The 20,671-nt window shown below is 46.1% G+C and overlaps 1 protein-coding gene and 1 long non-coding RNA gene across 2 annotated transcripts; both read right to left on the bottom strand.

Annotated features, from left to right (window-relative positions):
• Positions 1 to 727: 727 nt before the first annotated feature.
• On the bottom strand, positions 728 to 3,946 carry LOC115174079 (uncharacterized). Its single transcript, XR_003871721.1, has 3 exons — positions 3,900 to 3,946; positions 3,449 to 3,513; positions 728 to 1,443 (listed from the first exon to the last, which is right to left on the bottom strand). It is a non-coding gene; the product is annotated as an uncharacterized LOC115174079 (long non-coding RNA).
• A 134-nt stretch (positions 3,947 to 4,080) lies between these two features.
• LOC115174078 (Na(+)/H(+) exchanger beta-like) lies at positions 4,081 to 14,108 on the bottom strand. The gene is made up of 4 exons (XM_029732739.1): positions 13,271 to 14,108; positions 9,472 to 9,705; positions 8,633 to 8,859; positions 4,081 to 4,195 (listed from the first exon to the last, which is right to left on the bottom strand). Exons 1-4 carry the CDS (start codon positions 13,521 to 13,523, stop codon positions 4,187 to 4,189), a joined length of 723 nt encoding a protein of 240 aa, XP_029588599.1. The 5' UTR covers positions 13,524 to 14,108; the 3' UTR covers positions 4,081 to 4,186.
• Positions 14,109 to 20,671: the final 6,563 nt, after the last annotated feature.

Below are 20,671 nucleotides of genomic sequence, written 5' to 3'. Positions count from 1 at the left end.
CGGGAACGTGTAGAGCCGGCTGAGGAGCGGGAACCTGTAGAGCCGGCTGAGGCGCGGGAACCTGTAGAGCCGGCTGAGGCGCGGAACCTGTAGAGCCGGCTGAGGCGCGGGAACCTGTAGAGCCGGCTGAGGAGCGGGCACCTGTAGAGCCGGCTGAGGAGCGGGAACGTGTAGAGCCGGCTGAGGAGCGGGAACCTGTAGAGCCGGCTGAGGCGCGGGAACCTGTAGAGCCGGCTGAGGCGAGGGAACCTGTAGAGCCGGCTGAGGCGAGGGAACCTGTAGAGCCGGCTGAGGCGAGGGAACCTGTAGAGCCGGCTGAGGCGAGGGAACCTGAAGAGCCGGCTGAGGCGAGGGAACCTGAAGAGCCGGCTGAGGCGAGGGAACCTGAAGAGCCGGCTGAGGCGAGGGAACCTGAAGAGCCGGCTGAGGCGAGGGAACCTGTAGAGCCGGCTGAGGCGAGGGAACCTGTAGAGCCGGCTGAGGCGAGGGAACCTGTAGAGCCGGCTGAGGCGAGGGAACCTGTAGAGCCGGCTGCGGCGAGGGAACCTGTCGAGCCGGCTGAGGAGCGGGAACCTGAAGAGCCGGCTGAGGCGAGGGAACCTGTAGAGCTGGCTGAGGCGCGGGAACCTGTAGAGCCGGCTGAGGTGCGGGAACCTGTCGAGCTGTGTTGGTTCCGTTTTTCTGTGCTCTGTCTTATTTACTTAACAAATAAGGAACACTCAAAATGTGCACTTATAAATCATAACAATTTTAATCAAAATACAGCTGTAGACAGAAGTCAAAGATCAAACATCACACATACAACTGATGTCTCATGAGTTCTACCCCAAAGGAAAAGTCCAAGTTGCTTTTATCATGCTTATAGTCAACCCCCGGTGATGTCACTGCATAGGTCATTACCTGCTACTCCTCAGACCAAGCCCATGCATACACAGCTATACAAACTTGCAAGAGATACAATAGTTCCAGTGTTTTCTAAGACCTCAGCAGTAAATGTCCACTCCCCCAAGTTGATTTGTAGAGGAATGTCTGACTAGCCTCTTTTCTCTTCTACTCCCCTGCAGGGCTCTATGTTTATCTTTCAAGTGCTTTCTCACAGACCATTTCTTTATAAGAGGCAGAGACTTAGAAAAGACTGTGGAACAATTCTAAAACCTTATGAATATATATTTTGTTCATCTGTAGTCTAGGACCCTATAAATGTAGAGGAGGAGGGGTCCCATAGCCCCTCCCCTTCTATTAATACAACATAAGCATAATCAATTATTATGATACATCAAACATTTGGTGCAGCCCCTATCATGACCCCAATTTGACCCCATCAGCTGGCAGAGGCGCCGGAGCCCGACGAGCCAGCAGAAGAATGGAAGCCTGATGAGCCACCCGAGGTTTGAGAACCTGTCGAGCCAGCTGAAGCTTGCTTCGGCAGCCGCCCTTGGACCCCTACGTCAACAGTAAAAAAAAGCATTAAAAAAATCCCTCTTGCGTCCCTTTGGTGAGGCGTTATTCTGCAACATGTACGCTGTGAGTCGGGAAGCAAGTACATGGAGTGAATTTAATAATTAAATGGAACAAAACAAGAAACACGAGTAGCATACAGACATTAAACACAGAAACAGAATCAATAAAGGCTGGGAAAGAACCAGAGGGACTGACAGATATAGGAGAGGTAATCAGGAAGGTGATGGACTCCAGGTGAGTCTCATGAGGCGCAGGTGTGTGTAACGATAGTGGCAGGTGTGCTTAATGATGAGTAAACTGGTGACAACGAGCGCCGGAGAGGGAGCGGGATTAGACGTGACACACCCCTTGAATTTTTTTTCACATTTTGTTGTGTTACAAAGTGGGATTAAAATAGATTCAATAGTAATGTTTTTGGCATTGATCTACAAAAAATACTCAGTAATGTCAAGTGGAAGAAAACTTAACATTTATAAAACATTTATGAAACATAAAACACTAATATATTTAGATTAGATAAGCATTCAACCCCCATATATTGACATGTTATAAAACACCTTTGGCAGTGATTACAGCTGTGAGTCTTTTGGGGTAAGTCTCTAAGAGCTTTGCACACCTGGATTGTACAATATTTTCCCATTATTCTTTAACAAAATTCTTCAAGCTCTGTCAAGTTGGTTATTGATCATTGCTAGACAGCCATTTTCAAGTCTTGCCACTCAGGAACATTCAATGTCGTCTTGGTTAGCAACTCCGGTGCAGATTTGGCCTTGTGATTTAGGTTATTGTCCTGCTGAAAAGTGAATTACTCTCCCAGTGTCTGTTGGAAAGCAGACTGAACCAGGATTTCATCCATAGTCCTTGCCGATGACAAGCATACCCATAACATGATGCAGCCACCACCATGCTTGAAAATAGGAAGAGTGGTTGGATTTGCCCCAAGCATAATGCTTTGTATTCAAGACAAAAAGTGAATTTCTTTGCCACATTTTAGTGCCGTTCTTACTTTAATGCCTTGTTGCAAACAGGATGCATGTTTTGGAATATTTTTATTCTGTACAGGCTTCCTTATTTTCACTCTGTAATTCAGGTTAGTATTGTGGAGTAACTACAATGTTGTTGATCCATTCTCAGTTCTCTCATATCACAACCTTTAAACTATTTTAAAGTCACCATTGGCCTCATGGTGAAATCTCTGAGCGGTTTCCTTCCTCTCCGGCAACTGAGTTAGGAAGGCTGCCTGTATCTTTGTAGTGACTGGGTGTATTGATACACCATCCAAAGCCTAATTAATAAGTTCACCATGCTCAAAGGGATATTCAGCGTATGCTTTTTTAAATGTTATTTTACCTATCTACCAATCGGTGACCTTCTTTGTGAGGCACTGGAAAAGGGATTGAATACTTATTGTCTCAAGACATTTCAGCTTTACATTGTTCATTCATTTGTAAAAACTTATCAAACCAAAATTCCAATTTGACATTATTGGGTATTGTGTGTAGATCAGTGATACAAAATCTCAGACTGTAACACAACAAAATGTGGAAAAAGTCAAGGGGTGTGATTATTTTCTGAAGGTGCTGTAACTGTGGAAGATATGATTTCCTAGGTAATACAGTTGTAAAGAAATGTCATGAATAAACTATTAGGTAGTCCAACTCTAGCCCTAACCTTTACCCTTATCCCAACCCTAAACTTAACCCCTTACCCTAACTCTAGCAAGCAGTTGCTTATCGACAGATAGTCAGTTGCTTATCGACAGATAGTCAGTTGCTTATCGACAGATAGTCAGTTGCTTATCGACAGATAGTCAGTTGCTTATCGACAGATAGTCAGTTGCTTATCGACAGATAGTCAGTTGCTTATCGACAGATAGTCAGTTGCTTATCAACAGATAGTCAGTTGATAGTGTGACCATCTGTAGAGCATCTACACATGGACAATCCTAATAAAGTGTGCCCAACTATGAGAGATGGATGGAGCTCACCTCCTCTCCTGTTGGGTAGTAGGCAAAGAGCAGGCTACCCACGTAGCGGTTAATCACTCCCAACCCTGTGAGAGAGAGAGGGGGAGGGGGAGGGGGGGTTGAGAGAGAGAGAAAGAAAGAAGGGGGGTGAGAAATGGGGGGGTGAGAGAGAGAGGGATTGCATTTCATTATAAACAAGGGATACTTTCTATTCTGTCGAGCTGTTGGAGGTCAAGCTCCATGATGATTAAAGGATGTTTTTCCATTTTCTTCTCAGCGGGGCATAATCTCCATGTCTGTCACATGATTGATATGTACTTCCTGCATTCTCCGTGTGACGTCACCTATCCAACTATCCAACTCGTCTGAATACACGCTGTTCTGGACTAGATTTACACAGCTAAAGTGGCATATGTACAGTATATCAACCTACTGACAACATTCATTAATAGGGGAAAAATGACCCACTCACTAGGTTGAGGTTCAGGTTGTTCTCTTCCCACTCCTTGGCCTCCCTCTTGGGATTCCTCTTGGGATTCCTCTTGGGATTCCTCTTGGGATTCCTCTTGGTATTCCTCTTGGTATTCCTCTTGGTATTCCTCTTGGTATTCCTCTTGGTATTCCTCTTGGTATTCCTCCTGGTATTCCTCCTGGTATTCCTCCTGGTATTCCTCCTGGTATTCCTCCTGGTATTCCTCCTGGTATTCCTCCAGCCCAGATGTAGAGAATATCATCGAGAGTCGACGATGGAGGCACCTCTTAGCCCACCTGTGACACCAAAACCACACACAGATCACAGACAAAACGCACACAAACGCGCACACAAACGCGCACACACACACACGTATTTATTATGGATTGCACTGCAGACCATAGTGTTGCACGGTATACCAAAACGAGGCTACATGTTGATTTACTCAGTTAATCAATAGAGATGTACCATTCCAGTAAGTGATTACCATGATGTTGATATGTAGTTAGATCTGGGCTCCCGAGTGGAATAGCGGTCTAAGGCACTGCATCTCAGAGCTAGAGGAGTCACTACAGACCTGAGTGGAACAGCGGTCTAAGGCACCGCATCACAGAGCTAGAGGAGTCACTATAGACCTGAGTGGAACAGCGGTCTAAGACACCGCATCACAGAGCTAGAGGAGTCACTACAGACCTGAGTGGAACAGCGGTCTAAGACACTGCATCACAGAGCTAGAGGAGTCACTACAGACCTGAGTGGAACAGCGGTCTAAGACACCGCATCTCAGAGCTAGGAGTCACTACAGACCTGAGTGGAACAGCGGTCTAAGACACCGCATCACAGAGCTAGAGGAGTCACTACAGACCTGAGTGGAACAGCGGTCTAAGACACTGCATCTCAGAGCTAGAGGAGTCACTACAGACCTGAGTGGAACAGCGGTCTAAGACACTGCATCTCAGAGCTAGAGGAGTCACTACAGACCTGAGTGGAATAGCGGTCTAAGACACTGCATCACAGAGCTAGAGGAGTCACTACAGACCTGAGTGGAACAGCGGTCTAAGACACTGCATCTCAGAGCTAGAGGAGTCACTACAGACCTGAGTGGAATAGCGGTCTAAGACACTGCATCACAGAGCTAGAGGAGTCACTACAGACCTGAGTGGAACAGCGGTCTAAGGCACTGCGTCTCAGTGCTAGAGTCACTACAGACCTGAGAGGATGGGGATAGGTTGCCATTTGGGACACAGAATTGTGAAATTCTATCAACTAGATTTAGCAATAGTTGTTGATTTTGTTCTGCTTCACCTACATAACCATGGGAAGATGTTTGGGGGTAGGGGTGCCTATTGGTTGAATGGTAAAATGACTTATTAGACATGGAATGTTTACAGCCCGATCACTACAGTATGTAAATAGTAACCTTCTGCTAAGCTTCAGATACTAGGGTTGAGTCCTGAGTCACAAATTGAACCCTATTTTCTATACATTGTGTACTACTTTTGACCGGTATGTACTATGTAGGGAACAGGCTGCCATTTGGGACACAGGCTAGTTGGCATCAGCCCCTCTCAGCTCCTCAGTCTTTGGAACACTGAGACCATTATCACTGCCAGGCAGTAAATACTCTCCTATTGGTTCACCGCTCCATTTAATAACATCTGTCTCGGTTTGGGTGATAAGGCTGTACGCTGAATCAGTAGCCCGGGTTGGCATAGAGTCAGAGACATTTGGCTGAGTAATATCTACACCTGCCAAAAGCACTGAAACTACCATTCGGCATCTATACCGAACAAAAATATAAACGCAACATGCAACAATTTTACTGAGTTACAGTTCATATAAGGAAATCAGTCAATTAAAATAAATTAATTGGGCCCTAATCTATGGTTTTCACATAACTGGGCAGGGGCACAGCCAAGGGTGGGCCTGGGAAGGCATAGGCCCACCCACTTGGGAGCCAGGCCCAGCCAATCAGAATGTGTTTTCCCCCACAAAAGGGCTTTATAACTGACAGAAATAATCCTCAGTTTCATCAGCTGTCTGGGTTGCTGGTCTAAGATGATCCCGCAGGTGAAGAAGCCAGACATAACCATGCCAGCCCAGGACTTCCACATGTGGTCACGCAGTTGTGTGGCCGGTTGGACGTACTGCCAAATTCTCTAGAAAGACATTGGAGGAGGCTTATGTGGCAACAGCTCTGGCAACAGCTCTGGTAGACATTACTAAGACTGCATGCCAATTGCACGCTCCCTCAAAACTTGAGATGTCTGTGGCATTGTGCTGTGTGATAAAACTGTACATTTTAGAGTGGCCTTTTATTGTCCCCAGCACAAGGTGCAGCTGTGTAATGATCATGCTGCTTAATCAGCTTCTTGATATGCCACACCTGTCAGGTGGATGGATTATCTTGGCAAAGGAGAAACACTCACGAACAGGGATGTAGCCTAGTGGTTAGAGCGTTGGGCCAGTAACTGAAAGGTTGCTGGATCGAATCCCTGAGCTGACAAGGTAAAAATCTGACATTCTGCCCCTGAACAAGGCAGTTAATCTACTGTTTCCTAGTAGGCTGTCATTGTAAATAAGAATTTCTTAAAAAAAATAAAAGTGTGCAGCAAAATAAGCTTTTTGTGCGTATAAAACATTTCTGGGATCTTTTATTTCAGCTCATTAAACTTGTGACAAACACTTTTACATGTTGCGTTTATATTTTTGTTCAGTATATTAAAATGTCAGTTTTATGTATACAGTGAGTAGTTGAGTAAGCTACAGCCATCTCCCTGCCCTGAGAGCACTGTCATGGTTAATGGAAAATGCCTGTTAAAGGGGGTGGCTTGTGGTATTTGCCACACATCTGGAAATATACACTGAATTTTACACAGAATGGCAATATGGGGAAAAAAAACAGATCCCATCATGTTAACTTGAGTTGAATGGGGTTGATTGAAACAATCCAACATTTTACACAGAAACAGAGGCAGCAACCTGACTAACAGTATCACCTTAAAGACAGCCTCTCCATACGTATACAGTGCATTCGGGAAAGTATTCAGACTCCTTAACTTTTCCCACATTGTTACGTTACAGCCTTAATCTAAAATGGGTTATATCCCCCCTCAATCTAAACACAGTACCCTATAATGACAAAAAATAAATTACATTTTTGCAAATGTATTACATTTATTAAAAATAAAACTTAAAATATCATATTTACATAAGTATTCAGACCTTTTACTCAGTACTTTGTTGAAGCACCTTTGGCAGCGATTAGAGCCTCAAGTCTTCTTGGGTATGAAGCTACAAGCTTGGCACACCTGTATTTGGGGAGTTTCTCCCATTCTTCTCTGCAGATCCTCTCAAGCTCTGTCAGGTTGGATGGGGAGTGTCGTTGCATAGCTATTTTCAGGTTGCCCCAGAGATGTTTGATCGGGTTCAAGACCGGGCTTTGGCTGGGCCACTCAAGGACATTCAGATACTTGTCCCGAAGCCACTCCTGCGTTGTCTTGGCTGTCGGCTTAGGGACGTTGTCCTCTTGGAAGGTGAACAATCGCCCCAGTCTGAGGTCCTGAGATCTCTGGAGCAGGTATTCTTCAAAGATCTCTCTGTACTTTGCTCTGTTCATCTTTCCCTCAATCCTGACTAGTGTCCCAGTCCCTGCCACTGAAAAACATCCCCACAGCATGATGCTGTCACCACCATGCTTCACCGTAGGGATGGTGCCAGGTTTCCTCCAGACGTGATGCTTGGCATTCAGGCCAAAGAGTTCAATCTTGATTTCATTAGACCAGAGAATCTTGTTTCTCATGGTCAGAGTCCTTTAGGTGACTTTTGGTAAACTCCAAGCGGCTGTCATGTGCCTTTTACTAAAGAGTGGCTTCCGTCTGGGCACTCTACCATAAAGGCCTGATTGGTGGAGTGCTGCAGAGATGGTTGTCCTTCTGGAAGGTTCTCCCATCTCCACAGAGGAACTCTGGAGCTCTGTCAGCGTGACAATTGGGTTCTTGGTCACCTCCCTGACCAATGCCCTTCTCCCCCGATTGCTCAGTTTGGCCGGGCAGCCAGCTCTAGGAAGAGTCTGGGGGGTTACAAACTTCTTCCATTTAAGAATGATGGAGGCCATTGTGTTCTTGAGGACCTTCAATGCTGCAGACAGTTTTTGGTACCCTTCCCCAGATCTGTGCCTCAACACAATCCTGTCTCCAGAGCTCTACGGACAATTCCTTCGACCTCATGGCTTGGTTTTTGCTCTGACATGCACTGTCAATTGTCGAACCTTACCTAGACCGGTGTGTACCTTCCCAAATCACGTCCAATCAATTGAATTTACCACAGCTGGACTCCATTCAAGTTGTAGAAACATCTCAAGGATGATCAATGGAAACAGGATGCACCTGAGCTAAATTCTGAGTCTCATAGAAAAGGATCTGAATACTTATGTAACTACGTTTATTTTTTTATTTTTATACATTTACATAAATGTCTAAACACGTTTTTGCTTTGTCATTATGGGGTATTGTGTGTAGATTGATGAGGGAAAAAATGTATTTAATCAATTTTAGAATAAGGCTGTAACAAAAACATTTGGAAAAAGTCAAGGGGTATGATTACCTTCAGAATGCACTGTATGTCTGGTTCGATTTGTCCTAATCTGCGCTGCCAACAGTTTGATAAACTGAAGTGGTAGTGGAAAGAGCGGGTCTTTTTAAAGATTTCCTTTTCCTATTTTCAACACTCACCACAGTGACAGCATCATTGAGAAGCGACTCCCCAAATACCAGGATGTGGACCAGCTCATTGATGTGGACCTTCTCGAACACAGCCAGCACGGCCACCGGGTCCACAGCCGAGACGATGGAGCCGAAGAGCAGGCAGGCCAACAGGTCCACGCTGGTCAGACCCACGCTCTCGATCTGGCACAAGGCATGCAGCAATCCTCCCACGAAGAAGGCATTCCACAGGGTACCTAAAAGAGAGAGAGAATGGTTTATTTCAATAAGGCGACATTACATGGTTTAATAGCAGCGAAGGCTGAATTATTTGGTACAATTTTCACAGGGTACCTAGTAGAGTAGAAGTATTATTATCCCACAATGGGAAAATGGTAGCCTGGGTACCAGTCTGTTTGTGCCATCATGCCACTCCTTCACCAGGCTAGGAAATTGGTTTCTGGCAGTTTAAAAATACATGTCATGATAACATGAATCATAACAGCTGCAAATACGTCTGTATACAAATTACACTGGAGGGATGGGATAAAGTTCAACCCTTGTTGACCCTGCTGGTCATCTATGAACATTTGAACATCTTGAAGAACAATCTGGCCTTAATGGCCATGTACTCTTATAATCACCGCAGGCACAGCCAGAAGAGGACTGGCCACCCCTCAGAGCCTGGTTCCTCTCCAGGTTTCTTCCTAGGTTCCTGCCTTCCTAGGGAGTTTTTCCTAGCCACCGTGCTTCTACATCTGCACTGCTTGGTGTTTGAGGTATTAGGTTGAGTTTCTATATAAGCACTTTGTGACAACTGCCGATGTAAAAATACATTTGATTGATTGAGCAGTCCATACTTAGCTTACCTATAACCGCAAACACCAAGATGGTGCCCACATTCTCTGTGAAGGGCCGGATGGGTAAGAAGTAGCCAGCATGGAGGATGATGGGAGGGAGGAGGCACAGGAAGAAGAGCTGGGAATCCAGTACAGGAGGCTCCTCTCCGATCATCTTGATGAGCCCCCCTACCAGTAGCCCCACCACGATCAGCAGGCAGCTCTCTGGGACCACGCCGGACAGACGTGGGATCAGATGAAAACCTGGGGGAAGATGGGATAGTTAGTGTTATTTATGTTAAGAAATATCTGTCTGCGATACGACAGGGGCTGTATTCATGAAGTGTCTCGGAGCAGGAGTGCTGATCTACGATCAGGTCCCCCCCGTCCATGTAATCTTATTCATTATGATATTAAAGGCAAAACTGATCCTAGAGCTTGCTTTACGAATACGGGTCTAGGGCAGTAGGTTTGTTACCATGACATTGCCGTATCCTGGCAAGAATGTGTGACAATTTTCCTATGTTGATATAGCCTCTTTTGCAATGGTCTTAAAAATGTGCACTGAATTATATAAAAAAAGACAGTGCCTGTCGAAGTGCATATAGGTATTTTAAGTTCACAGCATACACATACAAAGTACTTCATTCTTTGGATAAATGAAATGCTAAAATCAGTTACTTGTGCATCAATGTAAGTCTGAGCTCTCCTGAAAAATATAAAAAGGCCTTTTTAAGACTGCTAGCACACATGCTGACGCTACTGCAGTAGTTAGTCATAGGTCAACGATGCAGCTGCTGCAACTGCAGATAACTGAAACACTTAGTAAGAAATACACTGCTCAAAAAAATAAAGGGAACACTTAAACAACACAATGTAACTCCAAGTCAATCACACTTCTGTGAAATCAAACTGTCCACTTAGGAAGCAACACTGATTGACAATAAATTTCACATGCTGTTGTGCAAATGGAATAGACAACAGGTGGAAATTATAGGCAATTAGCAAGACACCCCCAATAAAGGAGTGGTTCTGCAGGTGGTGACCACAGACCACTTCTCAGTTCCTATGCTTCCTGGCTGATGTTTTGGTCACTTTTGAATGCTGGCGGTGCTTTCACTCTAGTGGTAGCATGAGACGGAGTCTACAACCCACACAAGTGGCTCAGGTAGTGCAGCTCATCCAGGATGGCACATCAATGCGAGCTGTGGCAAGAAGGTTTGCTGTGTCTGTCAGCGTAGTGTCCAGAGCATGGAGGCGCTACCAGGAGACAGGCCAGTACATCAGGAGACGTGGAGGAGGCCGTAGGAGGGCAACAACCCAGCAGCAGGACCGCTACCTCCAGCAGGCCACAAATGTGCATGTGTCTGCTCAAACGGTCAGAAACAGACTCCATGAGGGTGGTATGCGGGCCCGACGTCCACAGGTGGGGGTTGTGCTTACCGCCCAACACCGTGCAGGACGTTTGGCATTTGCCAGAGAACACCAAGATTGGCAAATTCGCCACTGGCGCCCTGTGCTCTTCACAGATAAAAGCAGGTTCACACTGAGCACATGTGACAGACGTGACAGAGTCTGGAGACGCCGTGGAGAACGTTCTGCTGCCTGCAACATCCTCCAGCATGACCGGTTTGGCGGTGGGTCAGTCATGGTGTGGGGTGGCATTTCTTTGGGAGGCCGCACAGCCCTCCATGTGCTCGCCAGAGGTAGCCTGACTGCCATTAGGTACCGAGATGAGATCCTCAGACCCCTTGTGAGACCATATGCTGGTGCGGTTGGCCCTGGGTTCCTCCTAATGCAAGACAATGCTAGACCTCATGTGGCTGGAGTGTGTCAGCAGTTCCTGCAAGAGGAAGGCATTGATGCTATAGACTGGCCCGCCCGTTCCCCAGACCTGAATCCAATTGAGCACATCTGGGACATCATGTCTCGCTCCATCCACCAATGCCACGTTGCACCACAGACTGTCCAGGAGTTGGCGGATGCTTTAGTCCAGGTCTGGGAGGAGATCCCTCAGGAGACCATCCGCCACCTCATCAGGAGCATGCCCAGGCGTTGTAGGGAGGTCATACAGGCACGTGGAGGCCACACACACTACTGAGCCTCATTTTGACTTGTTTTAAGGACATTACATCAAAGTTGGATCAGCCTGTAGTGTGGTTTTCCACTTTAATTTTGAGTGTGACTCCAAATCCAGACCTCCATGGGTTGATAAATTGGATTTCCATTGATTATTTTTGTGTGATTTTGTTGTCAGCACATTCAACTATGTAAAGAAAAAAGTATTTAATAAGATTATTTCATTCATTCAGATCTAGGATGTGTTATTTTAGTGTTCCCTTTATTTTTTTGAGCTGTGTATATCTGGGTAAGAGGACACAAACAGGAAAACTGCTATTTCAGCGGTCTCTGACTAACAAGGAGTCGCTGTCCGGCCAAACCCTCCCCTAACCCGGACGATGCTGGGCCGATTGTGCACAAGTCTCCTGGTCACGGCCGGCTGTAACACAGCCTGGGATCAAACCCGGGTCTGTAGTGAAGCCTCAAACCCAGCGATGCAGTGCCTTAAACCGGTTGCGCCACTTGGGAGGCTCCAGAATATTAACTTTGAAGTGAGATTTTCACTGGACAGTTACTTTAATAGGTCCCAAATGGCACTGTATTCCCTTTTTGTGGACTACTTTTGACCAGGGCCCATATAGTGAGTGCACTATATAGGGAATATTGTTCCATTTGGGACACAGACAGACAGTCTGGGTTGTGTTATGTGCATATTAAATATAATATGTGATATTTGTGTAGTGTGTATGACTTTGTCCTGGGACGTACAAAGAGAAAGTACAGTGACAGGAAAGACATGCAGAACTAGCTACACCCCTAGTGACCCCTACATCCCTCTTAACTCTGGCAAGTCATGATAACAACTGCTCTCATCACTCTGAGAATGTCCATCCCAAATGTTTGACAGGTCATACCGTGTCTTCTCCCCATGTCTCCTATTACACTAGTCTTATGGAACTTGTCCTTCTGTTTCTAGTGGTGACTGGTGAGAGGGACAATTGCTTATAAAGTCCATGGGAATTAGATGCAGCGTCTCATGTTCCAAAGTAGGACTGGAACAATGGGTATATCTAACCCTGTGCCATATTGAACCAGGGCACTTTGTGGTCATAGTACGTTTATGGAATCATCCCACTTCTGCCATCAGTGTAGCAATTAGTAATAGGCTGGGTCTATCTCCTGTGTCCAAACTTCTTTGCAGGAACTTTTATGTACCTTTATTTAACTAGGCAAGTCAATTAAGAACACATTCTTATTAACAATGACGGCCTACCAAAAGACAAAATGCCTCCTGCGGGGACTGGGGCTGGGATTAAAAATAAGTTAAAAATACAGGACAAAAAACACACACCACGACGACAGACAACACTACATAAAGAGAGACCTAAGAGACAACACAGCACAGTAGCAACACATGACAACAACATGGTAGCAACACATGGCAGCAACACAACAGGGCAGCAGAACAAAACAGGGTACAAACATTGTTGGGCACAGACAACATCACAAAGGGCAAGAAGGTAGAGACAACAATACATCACGCAAAGCAGCCACAACTGTCAGTAAGTGTCCATGATTGAGTCTTTGAATGAAGAGATGGAGATACTAAGTATGTTCATAACATTAGACTTCCTGTCTGAATGTGTTGTATTGTATTACAATAACGTCCCTATTGAACCTTCTTATCATCATCATCATCACCCCAGAGAAATGTGGGGGACATCCCCAGTGGATCATTGTAACATCTGACAAAAGCAAAAGCACTCACCGAGATTCATCAATAAGGCGAGGAGAATCCATAGCGCGACCTCAAAAGGCTTTCGTACGTGTTCATAATTTACAGCGAGCACAGGAAATACCTTTTTAGTATTAGTGATATTAGTTAAATGTGAGCCTTCTGTTCCGTGTGATAGATTTTCAGGGACAGAGGCTTCGTTAGGCAATGCAATGCCCACGAACACAATCAGAACTACCAGGAGATCCCGGGGATAGCCAGGAGAGGCCCACGAGAAGACTGGCATTTTAAATATGTTGATTATTGATCTCGTTAACTACTCCTTCATCCTCTTCATCAACGCATCAAAGATGTAGGCATAAATTAAGCTGTAACGGAAATGCTGCTGCCATGCTGCGGAGGCTGGAGCGCACTTTTACGCAGTGAGCGTAGCCTACGGACATCTTGACTAGAATATCACGCGGAACTGTAAAGAAAAACGCCGTTTAAAAGCTCCCTAATTATTAAGAGTTATTAACCAACCCCAAGTATGGGTGAACTGCATACTTGGGAGTGTGTCTGAAAGTGGGCTTTGCAAAATAAGTGGGTGGATCAGCAGCGATGGGTGTAAGTAACATCAGCGCTCCATTATTGGTTGGACCGGCTATAGCTAGGTCAGCTTAGTTTTTACAACTAGCGTAGCAGGTTAGGAGAATGAGGTTAAGTTAGGGTTAGCATAATTCAAGTGTCAGGTTTGGAGAATGACGGTAAGGAAAAGGGTTAGGTTAGGCTTAGCTAAAATTCTACAGTTGTCAACAATCAACTCTGTGCATCCTAATCAGCCACGCAGAATGGTCATGAGTGGCAACAAATCTGCCCAATTAGCTGAATTGCTTTCCATACACCTACCTCTGTTGATCCCTCCTACCTCTTTTGATCCTCCTACCTCTGTTGAATTCTCCTACCTCTGTTGATCCCTCCTACCTCTGTTGACATGCCCATTTTCCGACACACTCCATGGCCATGTTCGAGAGCATCAAAATAACTGCCGACTTACTGATCTACAAATCACCTTGTATCATAAATAACTACTCATTATTATTATTTGTAGATCGGCCAGTCAGTCACAATTTACCCATGATACATTGCGGTTTTGATCATATCGAACAAGGCCTATGTGTGCCGTTAGTTACCCATTACTGGTTAACCAGGTTGATGATGATTCTATTTAAAGAGGAATAGCTGTTACATTTAAGGGGGAAAAGATCAACTCCCATTTTTGCCTCATTTTCTGGTCTAGGTTTCCATAAAGCATTGTAGCGCTGATCATCTTAATGGAAACTAAATGGACCAAATAATATTTTAGTGCTGCGATGCTTTTGGGAAATCCAGCCCTGGAACAATATTGGTTAGGCTACTTTGTCTGAAGCGACCAACTCTGTGAATGCAACATCATCCAAATTATGCAGCTACTATACTGAACAAAAATATAAACACAACAGGCAACAATTTCAATGATTTTACTGAGTTACAGTTCATACAAGGAAATCAGTCAATTCAAATAAATAAATTTGGCCCGAATCTATGGTTTTCCCATGACTGGGCAGGGGCCTGTATTTATTTATTTTATTTATTTTGCTCCTTTGCACCATATTATTTATATTTTAACTTTGAACTTTCTTCAAACTACAAATCTACCATTCCAGTGTTTTTCTTGCCATACTTTATTTACTTTGCCACCATGGCATTTTTTGCCTTTACCTCCCTTATCTCACATCATTTGCTCACATTGTATATAGTCTTATTTTTTCTACTGCATCATTGATTGTATGTTGTTTTACTCAATGTGTAACTCTGTGTTTTTGTATGTTGTCGAACTGCTTTGCTTTATCTTGGCCAGGTCGCAATTGTAAATGAGAACTTGTTCTCAACTTGCCTACCTGGTTAAATAAAGGTGAAATAAAAATAAATGTAATCAGTTACTCTCCAACCCTGGTTAGGGCTCAGACTGTTCAGGGAGCTGTCTCTTTGAGACGGACCCTATCCGCCATCTGCCGGGCGCTGTAGAAGGACACACTGATGCCCACCGTGGCCATCATCATGGCGATCTGGTTGATTAACCCGTTCTGCGGCTGCAGCTGGACTTCACCTGACACCTGTCTCTGTGAGGAGAAACACACATTAACGCACACACAGACACACGGACACACACACAGTCAGACACCCAGTCAGACAGACAGATACGGTTTGGTCGGTGGGTCTCATCTGCCAATAAATATGGGCATCAACTGTACACAACCCAATATGGGCATCAACTGTACACAACCCAATATGGGCATCAACTGTACACAACCCAATATGGGCATCAACTGTACACAACCCAATATGGGCATCAACTGTACAGAACCCAACATGAGCATCATCTGTACACAACCCAATATGGGCATCATCTGTACAGAACCCAATATGGGCATCATCTGTACACAACCCAACATGAGCATCATCTGTACACAACCCAATATGAGCATCATCTGTACACAACCCAACATGAGCATCATCTGTACACAACCCAACATGAGCATCAACTGTACAGAACCCAATATGAGCTGGCCTGCACTGCCACACTAGAAACATTTTAAGAGGGAAACGGGGAATTTGAGTTTAGGAAACAGTGTTCTTTCTACACACAGTGGAATGAGGCCGGAGAACAGAGTCTGTAGACATGAAACAGTGTCACAGAGGGGCAGCTCATATTTATACCTCTCATCAGACCACTGTGACACATCTCTGTGTCCTGATAGGAATTAACTCTTCGGCGATTAGTTATTTTATTTACAGCCACGAGAAGGGCATGCAAGCAACTAAATGACAATTTATTTAAAAACGAACAATTCTGCAGAAGCTTCAAATAATACGAGCTGGTTCATTCAGTCAGAAAAACAGTCATGATGGTTGTATTATATAATCACTTAAGGCCTGAATCAATAGCTCACTATGAAATATGAATGCCTACTTTATCCTGTGTAGTTTAGCCATCACAACTAGCCTACAGTAAAATGGAATCCTATGCTAAAATATCAACACATTTCTTTCCAAATCAACTATAGATAAACAGTGTGTGCAGAGCATAAGCTATAAACCAAGGTTCAAAATGATCCATAGAAACACTCAAACCTGGAGGAGACGGAAGGATCCAGGGGTCAGGTGTCCCAGTCTGATGATCATGTCTGCGGCTGTGAGTTCTCAGACTAGCCCAGCGTCTGCCGGCGGAGGAATCCATCATAAATACAATCGCCTCATCATAATTCCTCAGTTCTCAGTAGATACTGAAGCAAAAACATAAGCAACACAATGAAAAATTAAGTTATTGAAATTTTCGAGTGAAGTCATGATGACCGCAGCATAACGAAACCACTGATAACCATGACATGAGACCAATACCACAATTGAGATATAACTCCAGAAAATTGTAGGAGAAAAGTAAAAAAAAGAGCCTGGGCAAAGAGAGAGAGAGAGAGAGAGATACTGTGAAACCTGTGATACTGACCCTGAACACAGTGGAAACCTGTGATGCTGACCCTGAACACAGTGGAAACCTGTGAAGCTGACCCTGAACACAGTGGAAACCTGTGATGCTGACCCTGAACACAGTGGAAACCTGTGATGCTGACCCTGAACACAGTGGAAACCTGTGATGCTGACCCTGAACACAGTGGGAACCTGTGATACTGACCCTGAACACAGTGGGAACCTGTGATGCTGACCCTGAACACAGTGGGAACCTGTGATACTGACCCTGAACACAGTGGGAACCTGTGATACTGACCCTGAACACAGTGGGAACCTGTGATACTGACCCTGAACACAGTGGGAACCTGTGATACTGACCCTGAACACAGTGGGAACCTGTGATACTGACCCTGAACAAAGTGGGAACCTGTGATACTGACCCTGAACACAGTGGGAACCTGTGATGCTGACCCTGAACACAGTGGGAACCTGTGATACTGACCCTGAACACAGTGGGAACCTGTGATACTGACCCTGAACACAGTGGGAACCTGTGATACTGACCCTGAACACAGTGGGAACCTGTGATACTGACCCTGAACACAGTGGGAACCTGTGATACTGACCCTGAACACAGTGGGAACCTGTGATACTGACCCTGAACACAGTGGGAACCTGTGATACTGACCCTGAACACAGTGGGAACCTGTGATACTGACCCTGAACACAGTGGGAACCTGTGATACTGACCCTGAACACAGTGGGAACCTGTGATACTGACCCTGAACACAGTGGAAACCTGTGATGCTGACCCTGAACACAGTGGGAACCTGTGAGACTGACCCTGAACACAGTGGGAACCTGTGATACTGACCCTGAACACAGTGGGAACCTGTGATACTGACCCTGAACACAGTGGGAACCTGTGATACTGACCCTGAACACAGTGGAAACCTGTGATGCTGACCCTGAACACAGTGGGAACCTGTGAGACTGACCCTGAACACAGTGGGAACCTGTGATACTGACCCTGAACACAGTGGGAACCTGTGATGCTGACCCTGAACACAGTGGGAATCTGTGATGCTGACCCTGAACACAGTGGGAACCTGTGATACTGACCCTGAACACAGTGGGAACCTGTGAGACTGACCCTGAACACAGTGGGAACCTGTGAGACTGACCCTGAACACAGTGGGAACCTGTGATGCTGACCCTGAACACAGTGGGAACCTGTGATACTGACCCTGAACACAGTGGGAACCTGTGAGACTGACCCTGAACACAGTGGGAACCTGTGAGACTGACCCTGAACACAGTGGGAACCTGTGATACTGACCCTGAACACAGTGGGAACCTGTGATGCTGACCCTGAACACAGTGGGAACCTGTGATGCTGACCCTGAACACAGTGGGAACCTGTGATGCTGACCCTGAACACAGTGGGAACCTGTGATACTGACCCTGAACACAGTGGGAACCTGTGATACTGACCCTGAACACAGTGGAAACCTGTGATACTGACCCTGAACACAGTGGGAACCTGAGATACTGACCCTGAACACAGTGGGAACCTGTGATACTGACCCTGAACACAGTGGGAACCTGTGATACTGACCCTGAACACAGTGGGAACCTGTGATACTGACCCTGAACACAGTGGAAACCTGTGATACTGACCCTGAACACAGTGGGAACCTGTGATACTGACCCTGAACACAGTGGGAACCTGTGATACTGACCCTGAACACAGTGGGAACCTGTGATACTGACCCTGAACACAGTGGGAACCTGTGATACTGACCCTGAACACAGTGGGAACCTGTGATACTGACCCTGAACACAGTGGAAACCTGTGATGCTGACCCTGAACACAGTGGAAACCTGTGATGCTGACCCTGAACACAGTGGAAACCTGTGATACTGACCCTGAACACAGTGGGAACCTGTGATACTGACCCTGAACACAGTGGGAACCTGTGATACTGACCCTGAACACAGTGGGAACCTGTGATACTGACCCTGAACACAGTGGGAACCTGTGATACTGACCCTGAACACAGTGGAAACCTGTGATACTGACCCTGAACACAGTGGGAACCTCTGATACTGACCCTGAACACAGTGGGAACCTGTGATACTGACCCTGAACACAGTGGAAACCTGTGATACTGACCCTGAACACAGTGGGAACCTGTGATACTGACCCTGAACACAGTGGGAACCTGTGAGACTGACCCTGAACACAGTGGGAACCTGTGAGACTGACCCTGAACACAGTGGGAACCTGTGATACTGACCCTGAACACAGTGGGAACCTGTGATACTGACCCTGAACACATTGGGAACCTGTGATACTGACCCTGAACACAGTGGAAACCTGTGATACTGACCCTGAACACAGTGGGAACCTGTGATATTGACCCTGAACACAGTGGGAACCTGTGAGACTGACCCTGAACACAGTGGGAACCTGTGATACTGACCCTGAACACAGTGGGAACCTGTGATACTGACCCTGAACACAGTGGGAACCTGTGAGACTGACCCTGAACACAGTGGGAACCTGTGAGACTGACCCTGAACACAGTGGAAACCTGTGATACTGACCCTGAACACAGTGGGAACCTGTGATACTGACCCTGAACACAGTGGGAACCTGTGAGACTGACCCTGAACACAGTGGGAACCTGTGAGACTGACCCTGAACACAGTGGAAACCTGTGATACTGACCCTGAACACAGTGGGAACCTGTGATACTGACCCTGAACACAGTGGGAACCTGTGAGACTGACCCTGAACACAGTGGGAACCTGTGATACTGACCCTGAACACAGTGGAAACCTGTGATACTGACCCTGAACACAGTGGGAACCTGTGATACTGACCCTGAACACAGTGGGAACCTGTGAGACTGACCCTGAACACAGTGGGAACCTGTGAGACTGACCCTGAACACAGTGGAAACCTGTGATACTGACCCTGAACACAGTGGAAACCTGTGATACTGACCCTGAACACAGTGGAAACCTGTGATACTGACCCTGAACACAGTGGAAACCTGTGATACTGACCCTGAACACAGTGGGAACCTGTGATACTGACCCTGAACACAGTGGGAACCTGTGATACTGACCCTGAACACAGTGGGAACCTGTGATACTGACCCTGAACACAGTGGGAACCTGTGAGACTGACCCTGAACACAGTGGAAACCTGTGATACTGACCCTGAACACAGTGGGAACCTGTGAGACTGACCCTGAACACAGTGGGAACCTGTGATACTGACCCTGAACACAGTGGGAACCTGTGAGACTGACCCTGAACACAGTGGGAACCTGTGATACTGTCCCTGAACTCAGTGGGAACCTGTGAGACTGACCCTGAACACAGTGGGAACCTGTGATACTGACCCTGAACACAGTGGGAACCTGTGAGACTGACCCTGAACACAGTGGGAACCTGTGAGACTGACCCTGAACACAGTGGGAACCTGTGATGCTGACCCTGAACACACAGTGGACACTTGTGATACTGACCCTGAACACAGTGGGAACCTGTGATACTGACCCTGAACACAGTGGAAACCTGTGATACTGACCCTGAACACAGTGGAAACCTGTGATACTGACCCTGAACACACAGTGGACACTTGTGATACTGACCCTGAACACAGTGGGAACCTGTGATACTGACCCTGAACACAGTGGGAACCTGTGATACTGACCCTGAACACAGTGGGAACCTGTGATACTGACCCTGAACACAGTGGGAACCTGTGATACTGACCCTGAACACAGTGGGAACCTGTGATACTGACCCTGAACACAGTGGAAACCTGTGATACTGACCCTGAACACAGTGGGAACCTGTGAGACTGACCCTGAACACAGTGGGAACCTGTGATACTGACCCTGAACACAGTGGAAACCTGTGATACTG

This window comes from Salmo trutta, chromosome 34, assembly GCF_901001165.1.
Source record: "Salmo trutta chromosome 34, fSalTru1.1, whole genome shotgun sequence".
NCBI classification, from domain to species: domain Eukaryota; kingdom Metazoa; phylum Chordata; class Actinopteri; order Salmoniformes; family Salmonidae; genus Salmo; species Salmo trutta.
This window is presented reverse-complemented; position numbering and strand designations above follow the sequence as displayed.

Bases quoted from the DNA above. Each gene is read 5' to 3' on its own strand.
- LOC115174078 (XM_029732739.1), bottom strand. From the start codon at position 13,523: ATGCCAGTCTTCTCGTGGGCCTCTCCTGGCTATCCCCGGGATCTCCTG. The intron at 9,706-13,270 runs GTGAGTGCTTTT...ATCTTCCCCCAG, and splicing joins CGCCTTATTGATGAATCTCG to GTTTTCATCTGATCCCACGT. The intron at 8,860-9,471 runs GTAAGCTAAGTA...TCTCTCTTTTAG, and splicing joins CTTGGTGTTTGCGGTTATAG to GTACCCTGTGGAATGCCTTC.